Source organism: Mycteria americana, chromosome 5, assembly GCF_035582795.1.
Source record: "Mycteria americana isolate JAX WOST 10 ecotype Jacksonville Zoo and Gardens chromosome 5, USCA_MyAme_1.0, whole genome shotgun sequence".
Taxonomy (NCBI): domain Eukaryota; kingdom Metazoa; phylum Chordata; class Aves; order Ciconiiformes; family Ciconiidae; genus Mycteria; species Mycteria americana.
Genome location: NC_134369.1, coordinates 63,115,048 through 63,136,214, shown reverse-complemented (window position 1 = coordinate 63,136,214; position 21,167 = coordinate 63,115,048). Strand labels below are relative to the sequence as shown.

Here is a 21,167-nt window from a genome sequence, read left to right as displayed (position 1 = left end):
TCTCTCTCAGTTGAGACAGACTTCTTTGAAAGATAGCAGGCATTAGAAGCTTGGTCCTAATTCCTGCAGAGGCATATTTGTCCTTCCTCCCCCAGCCTTACCCCCCAAGTTTATGTTAAATTGACGAGGCATCTTACTCCAACAGTTGCTGATTTTGAAAGCTGCATCCTTGTATATTATATCATATCATTTTATGAAATCTAAGAATATGAAAGAGAAAGCTGGCTTGGCTTCATGCCCCTATTTAATTTTGTGAAGTACAGACTTTGTACAAAGTATCTCAATTATATACAGACTTTTTTCCTTTAAAAAACAAACACAAAACAACTCCAGAACTTGCCAAGCCTTCAAAATAAGTCTGAGTGTCCCAATTTATCTCGTCATGGTTTGGTTTTGCAGACAGGTGACAATACTACTGCAATATGAGAAGAGATTCTGACATTTTTAACAGATTACTAACACTGAGACCTCTTTCTCATTTCAAAACAAAGCCATGAACCAGATACCAAACATCAACAAAGTGATTCTAAAAATCAGACTAACACCTCTCACTTACTTAAAAAAAGAAACCAGCAAATGAAACCATGAAAAATTTAATAACTAGATCATCTTGGCTGCACGTATGTGCATCTCCACTTCCTACACAAGAGTTCCCGCTGATACTGTCCAACTCTCAGTTCTGGTTGGTACTCCTTTCCCTTTCAAACATCACCAATGTCAAAGGAGCGCATTTATTTTTATTTTATCTCCAAAATCTTCCAACTGAACTATGCTATTCTATTCTATTCTAAAATCATGAGTCTAAACAGAAGGAAGCTGAGGAGACAGTATTAGAACACAAAAATCACTGTTCATGGTCTTTTATGAAAGCCGATTTCTTTGAGGACAGGTAAGTAGCAAGGGAGGAAACATGATTATAGCTTCTAATTCAAGGAGAACTGTATGAGAGAAAAAAGTTAAGTTAGCTAAGTGCAGGAACCCAGAGCTTATCAGAAAGCAAGCAACTTTGTCCTTCTAAACACCAAGAAGTTGACATACTGCCTTGGTGACAAATTCAGACTGGTACAAATTGCAGCCTAGGGCACATTACAAGATAGAAGAGATGTAGGAAAATTGTTCAAATTAGGCAGAGGGAAGATGTTATAAACAGCTTATTCTATAAGCAGCTTCACCATGTGAACACACTGACTGCCATGAATGTGCCGGTGCCTGCAAAGAGAACGCTTAAAAGGAAGAGGTGAGAGGTAGACAGAGAAGTGAGCCCAAGCATGCTGGAAAAATGAGTGTGTCACTCAGGTCACCTGAGGATACTCCAGAAGTATCTGAGACATTTTGGCAGGAAGACAAACACCAGTACCTCAGATTTAATAACTTTTAGGCATCTCAATAATGCTCTGTGGAAAAAGTCCACTTTGGTGGAAAAGACTACGCCGGGCCCTCTAAAATAGCAAGAGGAAAGACAGCCCTTCAGCTCTGCAGGAGCAGTGTATGGAAGAGCCACCATTCACAGAGACTTCAGCACTGTCTCGAAGCCTGGCCACTGCCTTAGGCTGGCTGTACTCCTGGTGCATGCCGTGCAGTGACCTCTGTCAGTGGGCATGCCTCTGGCCGTGGCCACTACTCCAAGCTGCCGGCCAGGAGAGCGCCACGGCCCTGGCTCCTGACCTGCACCAAGGTGGGAGAGCCTCTTTCCCTCTCACCCCAAGTACACCACCCTGCGCCAAGTCCCCGTTCAGCCTCTGCACACACATGCACTCCCGCCCTCTGTTTGGAAGATTTACATTGTTTTTATACTAAACTTATTACAATCAATGCAAGTTCAAAATATCTTAAATGTTTATTATCAAAATACCAGCTTTGAACAACAGGAGATCGTGCAATACAGATGCAGGGGTACGATTCACCTTAAAATGCTGTAACTAACTGCATCAGAACCACTTTTTGTTTAAAGGACCCTTGTTCTCATCTTTTTTTTTTTTTGGACATACTACTCCCAGGTCAGCTAGCCAAACTGGTTCTGCACGTGGCACCAGGGCTAAGTAAGGGGCCAATTTATTTGCAGAGGAACACCATCCCCTAAGCCACTCCTCTTGCCTTCTTGGCAGATGGAAACTATGCAAACCAAGGGTTTAGTTCTGTCCTATCACTTGCAGTGTCCTGGGAAGCGCATATTTTAACTTCATGGTAAAAGTCTTATTACCCAGTCTCCTCTGAGAGTGTTATGGCAATGGAAACACTACAGCTAGTATTTCTTGATTCCAGAATTACTCAAAGGACAGAGTCCAGTCTCTATACAGAACACACATAAGCTTTACCTTGACCTTATAGTTTTGTAGACAATATACAGCACTGGCTGGTTCCTACAAATCTCATGGTTTCCTGCCAAGTCCTGATATAAAAGCCGGTACTCAAGGGTTTTTTGTTTGGTTTTGAGAAGAAATGAAGTAAAAACTGTAACTAATTTTAGGAAATAATGAAACCTTCTTACAATTTTCAGAGTAATTTGTAATTTAGAACCAGTACTGGAAAAAATAAAATCAAGCATCTATTTCTTTTCATAATATATATCCATATCATTAAACCACCTTATATATTAAAAGTAAATGTATGGAAAACCAGCTTTAACAGAGAATTATATCGTCTTCAAATTAAACATAGAGAAGGTGAGCAGTTGTTCAAAAGTTTTGGGGTTAAACCTATTTGTCTATTTGATTTAGTTATTTTTAAGAATGATGTTACATGCTAGTTAGAGTAGAAGCCATTCCCCTATAAGTGAAAAGTGGATTTTAAGAAAATAAAAATGATGCACTATGTGCAGCTTTATTCTCAAATAGAGATGCTATTAAATCACACCTTGCACAGCTTCCTCCTCACCCTTCCTCAGTGAAAGTGCTTGGAAAAAACAGGGCATATTTGCCTCCAGTTCACTTATCCCCACAACACTTCCTACTTTGGAGCTCTCTTGAGTTACTGGTGCTCCGACACAGAGTTGATTCTTAATTTCATCACTTCACTTGTTTCCTCATTATTAGTCTAGCACAGAAATAGCCACGTCATGTGCCAGGGACCCAACTGTTTCTTGGAAGTTGTCTAGACACTGTTCTCCATTCTGAGAGTCTCTTCTGAAAAACCATCCCCCTCCATCCCAATTTTAGGGCCACCTCACCTTATATCACATTTACCTGCAGAGTATTGTTCCAGTGTTCTCCAAGTCATTGCTTGAAAGGTGTGCTCCCGTTTCTCGTAACAAATTAATCACTTCTATGTGCCTTTATGAAAGGAATAGAAAAAACAGAGAGTGTCTTTACCGGCAGGTTTTTTTTCCCTAAATCCAGCATTACTTATACACACAAACAGTCAGTGAAAGTTCTTATATGATATTCGCCACCATCACAGAACCAATGAATCTTCTCCAAGGCGACAGATGTAGTAAACAGATCTGCCCTCCCTATTAAAAAATCATTCACATACTAAGCTCATGGAAGCATTAAGTTCAGCTCTGAAAATGAGAGAGACACATCCCTTTCTCTTCAAACAATTTTTATGTTCTTTACCTTACTGCTAGCTTAATTTAACACTTGAAATATTAGTGATTGAAATACATGCAAACAGTGAAGACATGTATTTCATAGCATCATTCCTATATTTTACAGAATACAATGCCCATATATACCAGTCTTAAATAAAACATATGTCTTGCAATGAATCTTCAGGCTAATGTAGAAGCTACTCAGGTTTTTAAGGCTTCAAAATTGTGGTAAGTATTCTTACAAACCTCCCATAAAAGCACACCTTTTCCTAATCCCCTCTCCTCAATACTTTTATTATTTATTTCCACCTGGAGTCTTTAGGAGGTCTTCCTTGTCCTTTCCTCTGAGATAAAGGGACAAATAGATATTTAAGCACTACCAGCCAACTCCTATACCTCAGTCAGACACTTGAGAAAGTCTATGGAAAAGGCCGGTCTCTAAAGGTACTGTCATGGGTAGAAAATAACATGACAGATGAAAAATGTGCAAAATACGTTTTTCACAAGTGACCTAGTGAAAAGTTTAGAACTAGGTTCCAAAAGGAGGTGACAACATACTCGTCCGCTAAACAAATGATCTAGTTCACAAATCCAAACACAGGTTTTTTTCTCCAGAAAGAGCATGATGACACCAGTAGATCAGGAATAGCTTCATAGTTCTTCTTTTAAGTAAGTTGCTATACCATAACACTTCAAAATAAAGAGTTAGGCATATAATTGTAATAGGAAATGTATGGGCTTTCTCAACCCATTACCTAAAAATTAATCTGTATTAATTAAAAATAAAAAATAAGCTCACATGCACGTTCTGCTTAATCCCTTGCATTTTCTTGGAGGTAGCATGGGCCTTTCCATTTTAGAACTGGACTAAACTGCTTATCTAATCCCTCTGCTTCTTTTTAGGAAACTACATCTTGAATGAGAAGTTACTTTACAGTTATCGATATTAAGCCTATGTAAACTTATATGTTTCATATAAGATCTTAATTTATAAACTAAACAAAGAACTGTACAGATGCTATAGGAGTCATTTTGCTTTTCCAAACATAGGTTATTTAACCTACCAGATAGATTTCTTTAAATTGTACTTTGTTTCAACTGACAGCCAAAAAAAAAAAAAATCTATCTTTGTTTCATGGCAAAGCATTGCTGGAACAGAACATGCTGCAAGTTTGTTCAGTTATCTAAAATATTTTCTCAGGTGGGTCCCTTACGACATGGCTAGTCATCCACAAGCATCTCCTTGAGCCAGCAAATAATGGCACGGCTTCCTATTTTTCAATCTGTGATGAAGAATGAATTCTACGTGTACAAAATTTTTAGTTCCGTCTTAAGCAGAACAGTAATTAGCTGAAAAGAAATTTGACCTAAAATAGATTAAAGTAGAACATGTTTGTTCACTCAAGCTCACATTGGGTACAGAACTGAACATGGGGAGTGTCTGCTTACTCTCCAACAACTGCCCTGGAGTATTCCTAATTTCCCACCTTCTACTCGAAATCACAGCATGAAACTAGCGCTTTTTAAAATAAAAGCTATGCTATGGGACAGTTCTAAAAGATAAAAGGCAGCAAAGCACGTAATGTTGTGTGGTATCCTCCCTTCATGTGCTCCCCTATGAAGTCTGTATCCCTGGATTCCAGCGAAGAACCAGGCTTTTCTTTTCCCCTGTTGTAACTATTTACTCCTCACTGGTAGCTTCCCTCCAGAAAGCACTTCATGTCCCACCTATGCCACACAGCCATTACTATGCTGAGTGGGACTCTATAAATCTTTGATACAGGCAGATTTGGGGGCATTTACCCCACACGTTTAATACAGCAAATTTAAATGAGGAAAAAAAGTGGTTTGAAACAAAATAAATCTTTAAGCATTGAAACCAACAGTGTTTACAATAAATGCTTACAATAAAACATTTCTAAATAGAAGTACAATGTCCCAATGACTGGGAATCATTCAAAATCCTGTTTCTTGGTATGGTGGGAAGAAGAGGACATGTTGTATACCACTGCTTGTTAAGTGAAGGGTAAGGGAGAGGAAGGATAGGGACAAATAGTAATGCGCAACTTAAAAGTGTTAAATTTAGTACTGTGACTAGGAAGAGCACATCCGTCCAAGAAAGCAAACGGACCACCTCTCACATTCCCATCACTCAACGTGAAAACTATGTGGGAGGTAAGTCACACTACAGCTTGTTCCTACTTGCACCCAAATGGTATCTACATTCTGCAGAAACTGAAGCCCTATCCAGAGTACCACTTCTGCTGTCTTGTACCTACCACAAGAGCATTATTCATATTTCAAGAGGCTGGCTGTGAATTTTCTGATACTGCTATGTCTTAGGCACATGAGAGGTATTTGTCTTTAGAAGTTGTTTCTTTAAGTGCTGCTCTTCTGCGGCTTTACAAAAGCCTCACAAGGGTCACAGTTTAGCTGATCTGAAGTTCAGCTGATGTCATGAGCCATGAACTTCTTGGGAACGGTTCAAATGCGACTCCCTTGCTAAGGTGACAGCCAAAACGAAGAGCAGAGCAACTGCTGGACAATGAAAGGTCAAGGTGTAGAGGGAAGGCCAACGTCACCATGTTAGCCTGGGGTGCACAGCTGCTTGTCCAGTCTAGCCCCATCTGATAAGCAAAACCACGAGGACCTATTGTCACCTGTGAACTGTCCCTGACTCTTCCCCTTCTTAGTGTGCTCTGTTACCAAACTGTGGCTCGTGGTCAGACATAGGCTATAGAAACAATGCTATTTTGCATATGTTACTTAGGTTACTCTTTTGATACTACCACTGTCATCAGCTCTCTGAAGGAAAAAACAAATAGACAAAAAGTGTTTCTATTGTCTCCTCCCTGCTAGATTGCATTACTGATAACACTGGAGGTAAAAACGCCAATGTATACTAATATTTTAATGGATCAATAGCAAAATAAATGATTTGGTGTGGTCTTCAACATTCACTGCTATGAGCGAAGTTTGAGTTCCAGATAAAGACATCCGAACTTTTACCAGTTCACGAGGGCTCTGGATTCAGAGCAATCAAGGTGCCGTACCATACGTATCATCTTAGGCCTTGACTTGGCAGACACTTACTAAAAGTGAATCAACTTCAAAAGGGATGAATCACACATGTGAAATTAACATGCATGTAAGAGTTTGCAGAATTGGGGCCTTAGGGTGCACACCTTCCACCAACTCTCTTTAAAGAAATGCAGGTGTAATGTACATCCAAACTTGACTGGCTTCATTCTTTTTAATGCTTGCTCCCCTAGCAACTGGAATGGTTATGGCAGGATCAGCTTAGTTTCACTTGTTCGTTTTTCTGCATGGTATCAGTGGGAATTTTATGCTCAAATACTGTAAGGACAGGCTTCAGTGCACTTCTGGAGTCAGTGGTGGGTAGATTTTCACTCTGCCTTAGATTTCCTGAAGTAATGTAAATGTAACCTTGCAAAATATCAAGTATTTAAATTCATATTTACGTGGGAGGTAATTTTACTGCCTGTAATGTGATGTTCTCACAGCACTGTATGAGCAACTCCCCATTTTCAACCTTTTACCACTGTTCTACAAGTAAATGGAAGTGCTTTTACTACATAAAATATACACAATTTTTATTCAAGACATTTTCCTGCTTAGAGAGTTTCTGTTATTAAAAAAATATTATTCTATTGTTTTGAAAATTAATTATCCCTTGAGGGTACTCAAAGAAATTAAAGGAATGCTACTAATTTTGATATGTCAAGCAACTGGCCTAAATTAACAGTGGTCTGTTTAGCTTCATGCATAAAGCGAATGAGACTACACACAAATTGCAGAGTTACAAATGAAAAAGTGGAAATGCAGTAGTTTATTTCTTATTTACAAAGGGACTCCACATTTTACCATCTAAAGAAACAAAGAGTCACTTAAAGTCAAAAAATTTAAGAGACTATCATTGATATAGATCAAGTTGCTGGTCTACCAGCTGACAGTGCTATGTTAAGAAGCTTTTAAGAAGAGACATAACTCCTGATCATCTTTACAAATTATTAAATGGAAAAGAGAAATCAGTCATCATTATATAGGTTTGCATGCTAGGTTAAAAGGCAAGCCACTGAGAAATGTGACATAAAAAACTGGAAGAAAGCTATTTTTAAGATGAGTGGATACTGTACTGCAGTTAAATGCCAATTAAACAAATAATAATTCCCATAAAACGGGATTAAGCTGATGCAATATTCAGTAAAATTGAGAAAGTTACAATATTAAACGGTTTAAAGCATTGACTGCTCATTAAGATCAGTTTTTCCCCTTCCCTCTCTGCCACTTTGTACACTGCATCAGGATAATCTCTTCACTTTCAGCACGCAACTGTTTAATAAATAGAATTTAAATATTTCTGTAGCAGAAATCTTTTTAGTGGGTATCTAATTACACACATTTACAGCTGTCTGATCTTTACCATTCTCCTTTATATGCTTATCAGTGTGAAATGCAGTGTGAGTACACAGCAGATAATAAATACACATTTATGAGATTAGTTCTAAGTCAACTCTCCCTCTCATTCCAACAGTAGAAACAAAAAGAGAAACTGAAAATAGTTATGGTGCAGTTTCCTTTTAGAATTCCCTATATCAAAATGGGTGTGCAGTTTTAAAGAGCTTAAGAGTCATACTAGGAGTCTAATATAGGAGTGGCATGCTAAGGAATCCAAACAACAAGCTCATGTGAAATTCCTCAGGCGGTAGATGGGTGCGGTAAAAAAAGTAGGTGCCTGATTTGCAGGAACATCTAATGGTATCCAATGCTTTAGCATTTTCTCACATTGGACCAGAGCCACCTCTATTCAACTGCAAGGTTATTTGTTTGATTTGCTGTTGGGCTTGTTTTTGCTTTAAGACTTTAAGGGTTTGCCACTGAAGGGCTTATATATTTATGAGATAAAGCAACAACTACAAAGCCATAGGGGACCATGCAGTAGGTATGGCAATAGCACAGTGTGGCCACACAGGACTTCAAGTCTCAAGTTAATAGAGCCTGTTGAGTTTTCTACATCTGGTCTTTGAGACAGAAAAAGCCTCCAAGTTATTTCTGCTGCAAATGCAAAACCAGGACTTCCAGACCTCCCAGGGAGCTCACTCCAGCCTGACAGACCAGGTGAACTTGTCAACATTAGAAAGCTGTAGGAATATTTGGGGGAAGACATCCATGAAGAGCATGAAAATTCTATCACTCCAACCTCCTTTACAAGAAAAAGCTTCTCTTCTGCCATCATACAGACTGAATATATGATAAGGAGCTGAAAGTGGATCAAAGAAACAAGAAGAGATTAGGGCATGCAGCTTCTAACATGTTGGAAGACCAATGGCTCTATGAATCCCCAGGCTATATAAACTAAGTGTTTTAAACTTAAATTTTGATATCTGATAACTTTTGTATTCTGTGCTATGGTCATTCCTTAGGACTATACAACATGGAAAAGACAGTAAATCACATGTCCATGACTATCATTCAAGAACTGCTGACATCCAGAACAACAGGAAGAGGAAATCCACAAAGCAGGCAGAGCCATGCAGCCATCCCATATAATTATGAGTGGGCGGAAGGGAAAATCAAAAAACCAGTCACCCAGCAAGAGACTCAGGAAAGCACTGGTGGAAGGGAAAGATTAAAACATGTCAACCTACCCGTGTATTTTGTGCCAATTGAAACAGTCTGGTCTTGATGAGAAAGGGGAGGGCAGAAAGAAAACAGACAGCCCTTGGTCCTGCACTCTCACTTCTGACAGTCAAAAGGAGTGATCAGTTTGGCTGTTTTATAAGGAAGCCTCACAACAAAGAGTGGAGTCCTGAAATTATGGACAAAGTCTTGGCGGGAAGGCAGCAATAAGTTACCTTATGCTAAAATTTTGCATGCATACCAAGTTGTTTGCTTTCATTTAATATTATTTTAAATAATCTCTTGATTTAGGCTAGTCACATCCTTTGAAATGAAGCTGGCTTGTGTTATTTTAACTGCTGTCATTTACACATGACTGCTGAGACAAAACAAGACCAAAACACAGCGATGGACTTTAAATCCAAAATGATAGATGGTTTATAAACTTTACATAGAGTGTTGTATAAATTATTTTGTTACCTGAACTTGATCGCATTCATCAGTGGGGTAGATCCATATCTGTCTCTAGCATAAACAGTTGCACCAGATGTCAACAAATACTCAACTAATGGTAAATGCCCTTCAGAGGCTGCAATATGAAGTGGCGTTCGGCCATCATAGTCTCCACAGCTCAAGTTTCCACCCTACAAAAGGACAGATCCTTCACATGCTAAAAAGATAATGGCTGCACATTAAGTTGTTGGTACAACAGTAGATGCATACACCACATTTTAATTCTGCCACCAAAATGTTAAGCTTGTCAAACTTACTTAAAGTTTGTCTTGTAGTGTTGTTTCAGTACCAATAAAGATATTTTATTTATTCCACCTTCTGCATGTTCCCCCCTCTACACGTATGCTCATTACAGCCCCTTCAGATATGCTCTTTATTTCAGTACGCCATACAGCAGCTTTATGCCTATAGTCTGCTAATTTTACTTGTCTTAGTTTATTGTTATTTTCAAGATATATTTTTCTTTTCTCCAGGCCCATTACCAAAGTCTCAAGAGTAGTGTAAACCAAGGCAAAGAGAAAAAAAAAAAAGACATTTAGAAGATGATACAGGGAAATGCCTGTTTCTTTTTCCAGGTATACCCAAGCTAGAGCTATGGGGAGAGCCAAAAATCCTGAATTAGCACTGCACTGTGTTTTGCTTAAATATAATTTTCAAGTTTTTTTTTTTAATCATGACAGATTTACATCCAAAAGCTGGATACTATGAATATGCATAAAGAAAGTTAAGCAAAAGAAAGCAGCACAAACCATTTTAAAGTGTTCCAAGTTAGCAGATAAGAACTTGCATTTTCATCTACCTGTATTTTCACAGTTCAAAAGAAAATGTAAACAGCTGAGAACCAGATACAGGAAAGAACATACCAGTTTTGAAAGGCAAAGGCTGAGGAGCCTAGAAACCAACTGTATTAGTCAAAGCACTTTGATTCTAAGACTTAGGCAGTTGCTTCCCAGTAAGCATAGCATCCTCCCGTCATTTACAGCTCTATTTAAAAATTCGTGTTTTGTACAAACTGTTAATTTTAGATTACCATTTCTGCTATGGCTCTTAGCGCGTCTATGTCACCCAGTTTAGCTGCAGCACAAGCCAAAGGTGGAATTAATGCATCTCTTACGGCTTCTAACTCCTAAGAAACAAATAAAATTAAACATTTAATATCAGCCTTGCCTCTAATATGATTGATGTCCAAGTCATAAAAACACTGCCCTTGCTTTCATGTAAAGTTTCCAAATTAGTCATTTGGTTATTTAAAAATGGTAGCATTTAGTTCTTGGAAGGAAAGAAGTCTCATGGTTATTTTACATTTTGTCGGTCTCACATCCATGAAGATTTATATTCCTCTCTGGCAACACTACAATTACCTGATATCTATATATAACATTTAAGGTGCACGCACTAATTACCATCTCTGTACTGCCATAGTTACACATCAGTACAGTAAGAGAAACAGCGCTGGTAGGAGTTGGAAAAGCCCATATAGTCCAGTCTCCTCAAGACTGGATCAACTTCATTCATGTGATTCCTCAGATATTTGTGTAACCTATACTTCCAAACCTCCATAGGCCGCCTAAATATCCTCCCATTTCTCACGCTTACTAAAGAAGAACCATACATTCAGTATTCATTAGCTACTAAAAATCCCGTCTTCCCTGAAAACAAGACAAAAGAAAAGCAAATACTTGTATCTTACAACCAATACTGTATTTTCTGATTTTCCAATTGGGAGGGACTAATATTTAACACCACAAATTACACTCGTGTAGTGCTTCCTTAGTATCAGCCTTCTATGACTGCATGTACAATTAAGCTGTTTTACCCGTTATTATTTGGATTGCTCCAAACTGTCAATACATTTGACCACAAAAATACAAAGCACTTTTTCATATCGATACCCGGAATTACAGCAACCGTCTGAGGCTTGTTATTGCAACCAGCCAGCCAAGAAAATAAACTCAAGATGGGGCTACAAAGAGGAAAAAAAAAAAGTTAATATGTTTTTAATTAAAAACATTTTAATGTTATGCTTGTCATTGTGGCCTTTCTCCCTAACCCAACTGGTTAGCTGGGACACTCAGTACTAAAAAAATAATATAAAAGCCCCAATGTTGCATTTTTCTTTCAGCTTTGCTGTTCATCTTTAAGCTAGGTTCATTTAACTGAGTTTACAGCTTTACATGAGTTCAATTTTAAATATTTAAGTATATACCTGCTTGCTGCTGATACTTAGAGATTTGGCAATCACTTGAATAAACTTGCTATCTCTCAGAGAGATCTTGGCTCCTGTGGGTACAACAGTCATTTCTCCTCTTAGATTCTCACTCAGCATCTGAAAAGCAAGCAATCAAATCCTTTGTTAGCAGAGGAAAAATATGGTAGTAGTCTAATAAAAAACCTTAGGATCAAGTTAGAAAATTGTTTGGAGGAATTATGGAAAATAATTGAATGCAGACAAAAGATTAAAGAAATAGTTACTGTCCCATGAAGATTACAAGTTTAAAAAGACAAAGGGGGGGAAAAAAGGGACAGGCAAATAGAACTTTCTTCCAAAGCAAAGAAACCAAAATAAGCACATAACAAAACACCCCAATTTTTAGAGTATGGAGACAAAAGTTCCCTAGTGGGGTAAGCTGCGGCCTACTTAAAAACACAAAGATAGTGAGTAATTAGCAGAGTGAGGCTGAAGACCAGAATATTCTGAAATGCTGCTTTTTGCCAGCATTCCCAAACCTCAGTAGTCCTACACAGACAGTGTACACAGGCCTCAAAACAAAGCCCAGTGCTGCCTGTGGACGGTCATGTATTTCAGTGGATTTTCAAACAGTTCCATTAACCCTGATTTTGTTAAAATTTGGCCATAGAGCCAGCTTTGAATGCAGAGGGTCTACAGTAGTACTAGTCATTCAATATTAAAGCAGGCATGTAACAGTTTGCAGGATGAGTGCATCCAATACAACCAGGAAAAAGAAAAAAAACAAACCAAAGAAAGGTCAGCCAATTCATGTGTAGAAAGTGCTTGAACATGGCAATAAAGAAAAGAAAATACTCCAAAAGACAGGTTCTAGGAAACCTGGAGAACAGAGAGAAGCCAGTCATTAAGAAAAAGCAACTGGTTTCCTCAATTCTGACAATCTTACATACTGGCACTCTTTCATGAAAGGTTGCTGATGCAGCTATAAAGCATGTAGTTATTTCAATTAGAATTTTAAAAAGCAGGATTGTGAAAGTTTGCAAGAAACAGATGTGATGTTGGAAAGAGAATGCCCCAGGTTTACTTATGTCTAGGCATGCCCTTTATTAAAAAAAAACTCCAAGCGCTGACAACACTGTAGCTGTCTGCTGGAAGAGTCCCATATACATGTAACTCAGAGGATACCAACTGCTTTGGCACACTTTTAGAGTTTGACAGGTTGAGGTCATTGCTTTGCACAGGTAACCTTAGCAATTGGCACCTGTGCTAAATGCACCCAGTGCAAAGCCCTGTGTGCCTTACTCAGTCCTACCAGCTCTGCAGCCATTTGCATGTGTCTGGGGGCACATTCCTTGCTTCTTCGTGTTGAAAGAGAATCCTAAAATAACCACGCCAGCTTCAGGAGAGCTTCCGTCTCTTGGGAGACTATTGTTTGGTGATATGTTTAGCTGAAGATATTGCCACAGACAACATATTTCCAGGCTTTCTTCTTCTCCCGGTCTCTACCACTCATTCCTGCCCAGGCAATGCAGCATGCTGCTCCCTCAGTTGTGCCAACACAATTGTTTGTGGGTCTGTACAATGAGTCAAATGAGGAAACTGATCCTGCTTAACTCAAAGAAATTGCAAAAGTTATTTTGTTTTTCAAACCGTATAAAGGAGGTCCCAGCACCACCACACAAAAACTGTGTAGCACATTCCGAAGGGCAGCACATGAAGACGCAGGAGTACCTTGTGCCAGTGGTACCTAAAATGTCCTACCACCAAGTCCTCACCTCAAGAGTAAGTCAGCTATCTCACTTCAGCAAACTGGATCTCAAATAAGTTTTAACTCACACACCTAGGCAGGAAGCCAGCTGGGAAAGTTTCTCCTGTCCCAGGTCAAATAATCCTCTGCGCAAGATTAAAGTCCGCATTAAAAAACAGGCTAGTATAAGTATGTTCCAGGGTCAGTGAGTACCAAAGTGGCATAAGTGAAGAGCCTGGGTTTCTAAAATGTATATACACAAACACATGCAATACCACTACTCTTCACACAGCATTATGTCCCCTGTGAAGCATGTTCTTGCACAGAGTACGTTCTTGCCATCCTCACCAAAGAAGCACATAGCTCCTCCTCCTCTCATTTTTCAGAGCCAGGGCTTAGCAAACAACCGAAAGCTCAGAGTCTGAAACCGTTTCTAAGCATGGTAAGTGGTACGTCCAGCCACCCCACTTATGATCATAAGCATCCAAATATGTTTGTCTCAAGAGCTGCTACAGGTTGGAAGATACTGAGCATGAAATAACAATCAAATTTGTTTCAGTTTTAATAAAAACAAAACACCATCACAAGATATACATGTGCATGCCGTGCTTAAGTCTAGAGAGTGACTCATCATGATGTCATCTCCCAAAGTGTCAGGATTATTATTTCACTGCATACAAGCATAGAAACACATGCATTCCTGCAGACTGCTGCTCCTCTATATAATTCAGAGCTATATGTTCCTTGTATAAAAGGAACATGATATGTAACTATATAATTTGAGGAAAAAAGCCTTGATAAAGCACCAATGAACAGTAAGAACATTGTTAAAGGGGTTATGATTTTAAAATCAGTTACAATTGGTCCTTAGAATAATCCTCTATTTTTTATGTATTTATAAAGTGTATCTCCTCTTAGAGAAACAAAATGTAACACTGTTATGGGTTATGCTGTAAAGGAAGAGGCTATAGGCAATACTTATTTTCAGAATTAGCTTTGTGTGAATGAGTCTTGGATGAAATCTTTACCACACTAAGATCAATGACAAGATCTTTGCTGACTTAGTAGGGTTGGGATTCTGTCTCCCATATGAATTTCCACATATGGGTTTTTAGTACAGAAATGTCCAAGGTAGACTACTACCATTTAAAGATGGCATTTTTATGGCTCGGTCACAGTCTTCACCTGAGTTATGCAGAGAATTCTTTTCTCTCCCAATCTACGTACATTCATTTGCCTAACAGTATTTTCCTTAAGGAAAAAAACCACATGATGTTCACATTATGGCTATGGAACCAATTGCTTTTAAACGCAACGGAGAAGCTCAAGGCATTCAGCTGAGCAGAAGTTAGCACACAGTACATGAGAAAGTTAAAGCCTTTCAAGGTCACACTGAAATATTTACCTGCCTCTTCTCCTCCCAGCTAAGCTTACTCTTGCTGAGCGTGTATGACAGTTTAGTTAGGGCTGCCTCTGGTGTCATATCACCTCCAGGAATTACTCCAACATCAGCGAGAGTCTGAATAAAAAGGAATAATGATTCCAATTAGCATAGCATTCAGAAATACGTGCGTGAACAGAAAATGTATATGAATGATGAGTAGCTACACAGAATACAGTATGCAGCCGTGCCTCCACTCTCTTGCTCCTCCTACTGCCACTGTAATTTTTGTAATTTTAGTTATCAAATACCAAGCAAATACTAGAGCCAGCTGAATAAAGATGACTTTTACTTTAAATTCCTTTTCATGCAATAACACTGAAGAATTCACCCAAACGCTTGCCACGGTCACTTACTATGCTAAAAGGGAAAGGTTACAGGCTCATATCAGCTATCTGCAGAGTTGTCAGATTCCCTTTATTGAAAAGCTGCAGTTACTCTGTTTTAACCCAGTGGCATTCTGAACATTGCCAAGTAGGCTGTTCTCACACAGACATATTTACCATTCTTTTATGGGGCATTGCTTTGGATGAATTCCAGCACTACAGTGTGCTCACAGCAGGAGTGTTTTCAGATCCTTTCAGGCTGCTCTAGCAGTGTATTATTTAGAACATACAACTAAAATATGTCATTTACACAGTTCTGATAAGAACAAGTGAAAAAGATGACCTTTTTAACTTATCTTTCTGGTAGTTAAAAAAAAATAAACTATCTGAACCAAAGCAAAAAGCAGAAAGATCTTTGCTATGGTCAGCAAGCCCCATAAGTGTACAGTGAGCAAGACAGCAAAGACAAAGGAGATTTCAGATCTCTTGTCACTAAATTGTACCTGGGCAAACACTTGGGCTTCCCTAAACCACAGATCATCATCTTTGCCATAATATGATGCCTCACAGTTAAGCATCTTGCAGTAGGTTCTTTACACTGCATTTTACTTTTAAATACCTTGTATATAAACTTCAGCTTTGAAACTTGTTGTGGCTTAATTAATATTTGTAGCAAGATACAGAGCCTTAATCAGCTCATTAACCACCTCCGAGAGCCCCAGACTAACATTTTTTTAAAAGTCCCATGGGAAAACATATACAGAGAAGGTGAGAAATACTTTCTGTACTGCAGAGCTAGCCAAAGAACAGTTAGGGCTTTTTCAGTGGGTTTGAGAAAGAGGAGGAGGAAGGGATTTCCCAGCTTCCTTCCTAAACCTAAAGTCCCTTCGAGTATAAGTTTCTATTGTGCAGATGGATCAGAGGCCAGACATTCAGTTAATTAAAACAAACACTTCAAGGGAAACCAGGGACTCAGCTGACCCACATGGCTAGCTTAAATGAGTAAAAAATGGCCTAGCCATATGCAAAGACCTGTGAAAGATTATATTTAAAGAAAAATCAAAGTAAAGTTAACATTACAGCAACTTTCCAGCATTCACCCATGATACTCGCTCCATTGAGCAATTCCTTATGAAAAGGAGAAGGTAATGAAAGAAGAAGCGTGAAGTAATTTTGTAGGACTTGGCTCTGTCAGTGTTCTCCTCAAAAGGTGACAAGAAAACAGGGCAGCCTCCATCAATGGATGCTGAAGCAACATCATACATGCTCCATAGAAAAAGTGGAAGCCAAAAGTGAACACATTTCCACACAGCCTTACAGTGGTTCAGTAAGACCTGAGCAGAATCTTTCAATTCAGCAAATCAACAGTCTGGATCAGAGTGCAAAAAGCCATTTTAGAGGTGTCTACTTGGAGAATCTTTTAACCAGAGCATAGAAAAGTGTTTTTTCTTCCTTCCATACATTTTAGCAGTTCATTTCACGTAGAAGATCACATAAAAGCTAGGCTTCATTTTCATGTTGTTTTTCAAATATAAGTTTCTTTTATTGACTTAACTGCTTTCTTCCTTCCATGTGAACTGTTTTATATAATCCATGTATTCCTATCGTATTTGCTACATGGGATCTTTGGAAAAGTTAATACTTCTCAAATCATCTCCATTAAGTTATGCAAAAGTTTTACGAACAGCCAAATGACTCCCCGTAGCAGAAAATACCGAGTTTGGATACTGAAGAGGTGGAAAGGAACTCTTACAATCTCCTTTTCTTTCTCCTCAAAACAGACTATGTATTCTTGAAGCAAATATAATTTAAAGCTATGTCAAAACCAATGTTAAAAAGAGGCAGGTTTCAGCACCAGATTAGAGTATCTAGGTTTGTCTTACAGTCACTGAAGAGGCTGGCTCTGCCAGACGGGTGGTTGCTCCCAACAAAATCAGGTGTCTAAAACAGGGGCATGAGTCACCCTCTGGCAGTGCTTCTCGGCTATTTAATGGCTAGCCGTTTTATAAAGGCCAGTTAAACCAGCTTCCTTCATACTACCACATGCAACACATACTCTTATAGGGCTTGGAGCTCTTATTAGTCCCAGTGATGTGATGTCTTAATAGATAATTGAGAAACTCACTATAAAATGCCCTGAATATTAACAGTATGTACACAAAGTCTGCTTTATGCTAGCCTTCATGGGTTAAACACAACTGATTTCCATTCTGGAAGACAGACGCTTCCTTACATACTGTTCTCCAATCTCTCACTGAATTCAGTTGTACTTCCAGTCAAATAAAAAACTGGGATTTGGAATATTGCTTGGATTTGCAGGCTTTCTTGATATTCTTACATTGTAGCTAAGTAACTGCTGGCCTATCAAATACTACTTTATTTGATCATCTGACCCCTAAGCTAGCTTCTAGCTCAGTGGAATCCCTTTGGGAGAGATACTACCAATCTAATGCAAGGTATCCTGGAGTGCTGCACATGAAAAGAGCAAGCAATCAATAATTTGGGATTTGAGCTGACTGTTTTGACCATTCAGACTACGATCAACACGATCTTGTTTGCACGTACATATTTAAATGCTTCCAGCTTAAGATTTTTCAGATATAGTTATTTTATGAGCAATAGCTTTAGAGTTCAACAAATCTGATTTTATACACTGGGACTACTAGAAGCATACAATCAAGTTGTATCAGTGGGATGTTTCTTTTACACAGCAGTAGAGTCTGAAATCATTGCACAACCCTTACCTGCCCTGTTGCATAGACCGTTTTAACAGACCCTCGTAAGCACTGCGTACAGTTTAGAATCACTACTTTTCGTTCAGTTGCTTTCTTCAGTTCTTCCAGCAAGTCTTCTCTGTTGTTTGGGGCATTGCCACTTCCATAAGTTTCAAGTACGATGCCCTCAATTGGCGGCTGAAGAAATGCTTTTACCTGTTTAAAAACAAGACAGGAGAGACAAAAGGTGTTTAAGTCACATTAAGATTTTCATGTATGGCACAGAGTTTTTAAAAATGGTCTATTCCTGTTATAGTCTTACAGGCTCTCATGCCTTACAGTCTTCTCAGGTCCTTCTGTGCTCCCCATTTGCAGTAACTGGGACTATAGAATAAGCTTTAAAAAAATGAGAATTTCACTCTTTAGCTTCCTTTAAAATTCCTAGAGGGATAGATTTTAGAATAAACTATTTTTTACGGTCATAACCTCAGTGTGAAAAAGGATGCTATTGTTCAGGTGCCATTAACAGACTATACTGTTGCACCGTGGCAGAACAAAAGGGTAGATTTACACTTACAAAATAAATGCAGAATTATTAATTGAGATTAGAACCCCCACCCTTGCCCAGATTTGTTACTTTAGCAAAGAGTTTTGTTAACAAATGTTTGCCTAACTAAGAGAAAGAGTGTCTCACCTTTCAGGAAAGAACATTCTAATGAAGCCTGGAGTTTTTTTTAACTCAAAACTCAATTGATTTAACTCAAGGCAGAAAAAAAAGGAGGCACTAATTCATTCTGGGCCAATTGTTAATGAGGTAGCTATTGTGGCTCACTGTAAAAGGATGCCTAGCAAAGTCCTCTTCCTAGAAAGATGTATTTTAAACAACCTAGACGTTTCCTTGCTGATCACATATGCTAAATGCAATACACTGTAAGCCCCCATGAGGCTAACTATGCAGTTGGAGTTTTATTGCAAATATACCACCCCTCTGCCTTTCCATCTGTTCATATTCATCTTAAAAGAATGGTAATATAATTGAGGAGTGCTGCTTAAACTACTGGATTCAATTTAAGATGGCAACAGCCACAAAAGATCGGTCAATTTAATGGAACTAGTATTAGACAAAAATTTAAAGACAGATCTACCTAAAACCACAGTTCTGCAAAATAATTTCTAAAGGCAAAAAAATCCCACTTCTCATTTTCAGCAGCAAAATCCCACTTCTCATTTTCAGCCCTGTATGAATGCTGAGGGCCATGTTAACCATCAGTGTGAGACAAAATGAACCTCAAAAAAGAAGCATGAGTTGTAGAAAGTCACACTCCCCTCCACCCACCATATTGTGTATTCTTTTACAAGATATCTATTACTATGCCTCAATATGCAGCAAGAGAGCATTTCCATGGCCACTGTAGCCTGCATCTATCTAGAAAAGCACACTTGACCTATTTATGAGCCCTGATAAGAAATTAACTTTAAGTTTCAGAGCCCAGGTGGTTTAGACAAAATATATTTGAAAAGTTTATATCAATAGTTTATGGCATATGAAAATAGTCTTTGAATACTCTGATATTCCAAAAAACATTTATCAGAAGAAGAAAGATCCTTTCCCTTCCCTCCAAAACCCCAACCACTGCTACAACAATGCAGCTTCCCTACTTCAGCTAACTAATCAAGTATTTGAGCATCACTTCACCCGCTTCCAAAATGAAGTGGTGACACTTACAGCAGCAGCAGTGATTCCTGGGAAGATTCGCAGAAGCCCAACATTCCTGTTCATATTGGTGTGAACTCGAAATTTCTCTTTGGTATTGGCTCTCCACACTGTTTCCCAGTTTACTGTTAAAGAGAAATGGCCTTTTTAATTTAATATTAAGACATAATATTAAGTACCTTTGTAGCGCTTCATACTTACAACATTGTCTTTAAAACTGTTTCTTATGTAGGGGATTCATGAAAGACAATGTATTTTTGAAAAGAGGAAATAAAGGTCCATTTAAGACAGCAGCCATAGCAGCTGACCTAACACACCTTATTTATTAGGTACCACAAAATATGTCTTCAAGGCCATATCCAGGCCAGGCTCAACTGTGCTATATTTTAAATTTAATTCCAAAATAGTCTAGATTCCGAGATATATCAGTATTACTCATCAATATTTCTAAGTTAGTGCTCTTCAAGGAGATATTTAACATGTATACTTCAATTTAATAGCATTTTACAGCAAAGACTTCCAAAATGGATATTTTAGTTCAATGCCCATTAGTGAACAAGATGATCTATCAGACACAAAGCTGTATACCTCTACTACAACCTCTTCAAAAGAGAAGACTGATAGCTGTGAAAAGCATCCAAGTACTAGACCTGATGGGTTCACAATGTTGAACATGTCCTGTTAGTGCCAACTCTCCCAGTTCAGAGTGCTCAGAAAGCCTCAACCAACAGAGCAGCGTGCGGGTCTAGCACAGGCGAGATATTTACTTGTCACGCACTGACCTTACCTCCATTGTTATGTAGTTGGCCTGATACCAGCCTGGATTCATGTTTAGAAAACAGACCTTCATCTTCCCAGACATAAGAGATGACAAATGCAGTTACTGTTGCCGCTAATCACCTCCAGAGTTTATTAGGTAGTTACTAACAATTAGATAAAATAGCAAGGATTCAATTAACTCCGATTATACATTTAGAGCCAGAAGCCAGCTGTTTAACTAATAGTTTGTTTGTGTTGCATTATTAGAAGCCAAGTCATGCATTATTGATTTCAAAATTTTACTACTTCAGTGTAGGAGCACAGCATTGGTAGTGCTGACGGCTCCTACAAGGCAGTGGAAGAGGTTTAACAAACAGCAGCCAACAGCTCAGAACGTCATGCTTCAATGAAAGTAGACCATGCTGTAAAGCTACCTGTTTCCCCATCATGATTTAAGCTTTTCAGATTTTGGAGAAACTCCCAAGCAGCAAGACAGATAAAAGATCTGCGTGCATAATACTGACTTGCTTTCAGCCATGCGGAGAGTTACTCACACCAATTACTGTTGCAATCTCTTGCAATCAGCAGACAGCCAT

The 21,167-nt window shown here is 38.6% G+C and overlaps 1 protein-coding gene across 1 annotated transcript in view; it reads right to left on the bottom strand.

Annotated features, from left to right (window-relative positions):
• ASPG (asparaginase) overlaps positions 1-21,167 on the bottom strand; it is a 48,099-nt gene that overhangs the window by 5,846 nt on the left and 21,086 nt on the right. The window contains exons 7-13 of the mRNA XM_075501557.1: positions 19,825-19,937; positions 18,129-18,314; positions 15,023-15,136; positions 11,889-12,008; positions 10,713-10,808; positions 9,650-9,813; positions 3,183-3,269 (exon numbers count right to left, since the gene is read on the bottom strand). Coding sequence (XP_075357672.1) covers positions 3,183-3,269; positions 9,650-9,813; positions 10,713-10,808; positions 11,889-12,008; positions 15,023-15,136; positions 18,129-18,314; positions 19,825-19,937 — 880 coding nt within the window. The remainder of the gene's footprint in view (positions 1-3,182; positions 3,270-9,649; positions 9,814-10,712; positions 10,809-11,888; positions 12,009-15,022; positions 15,137-18,128; positions 18,315-19,824; positions 19,938-21,167) is intronic.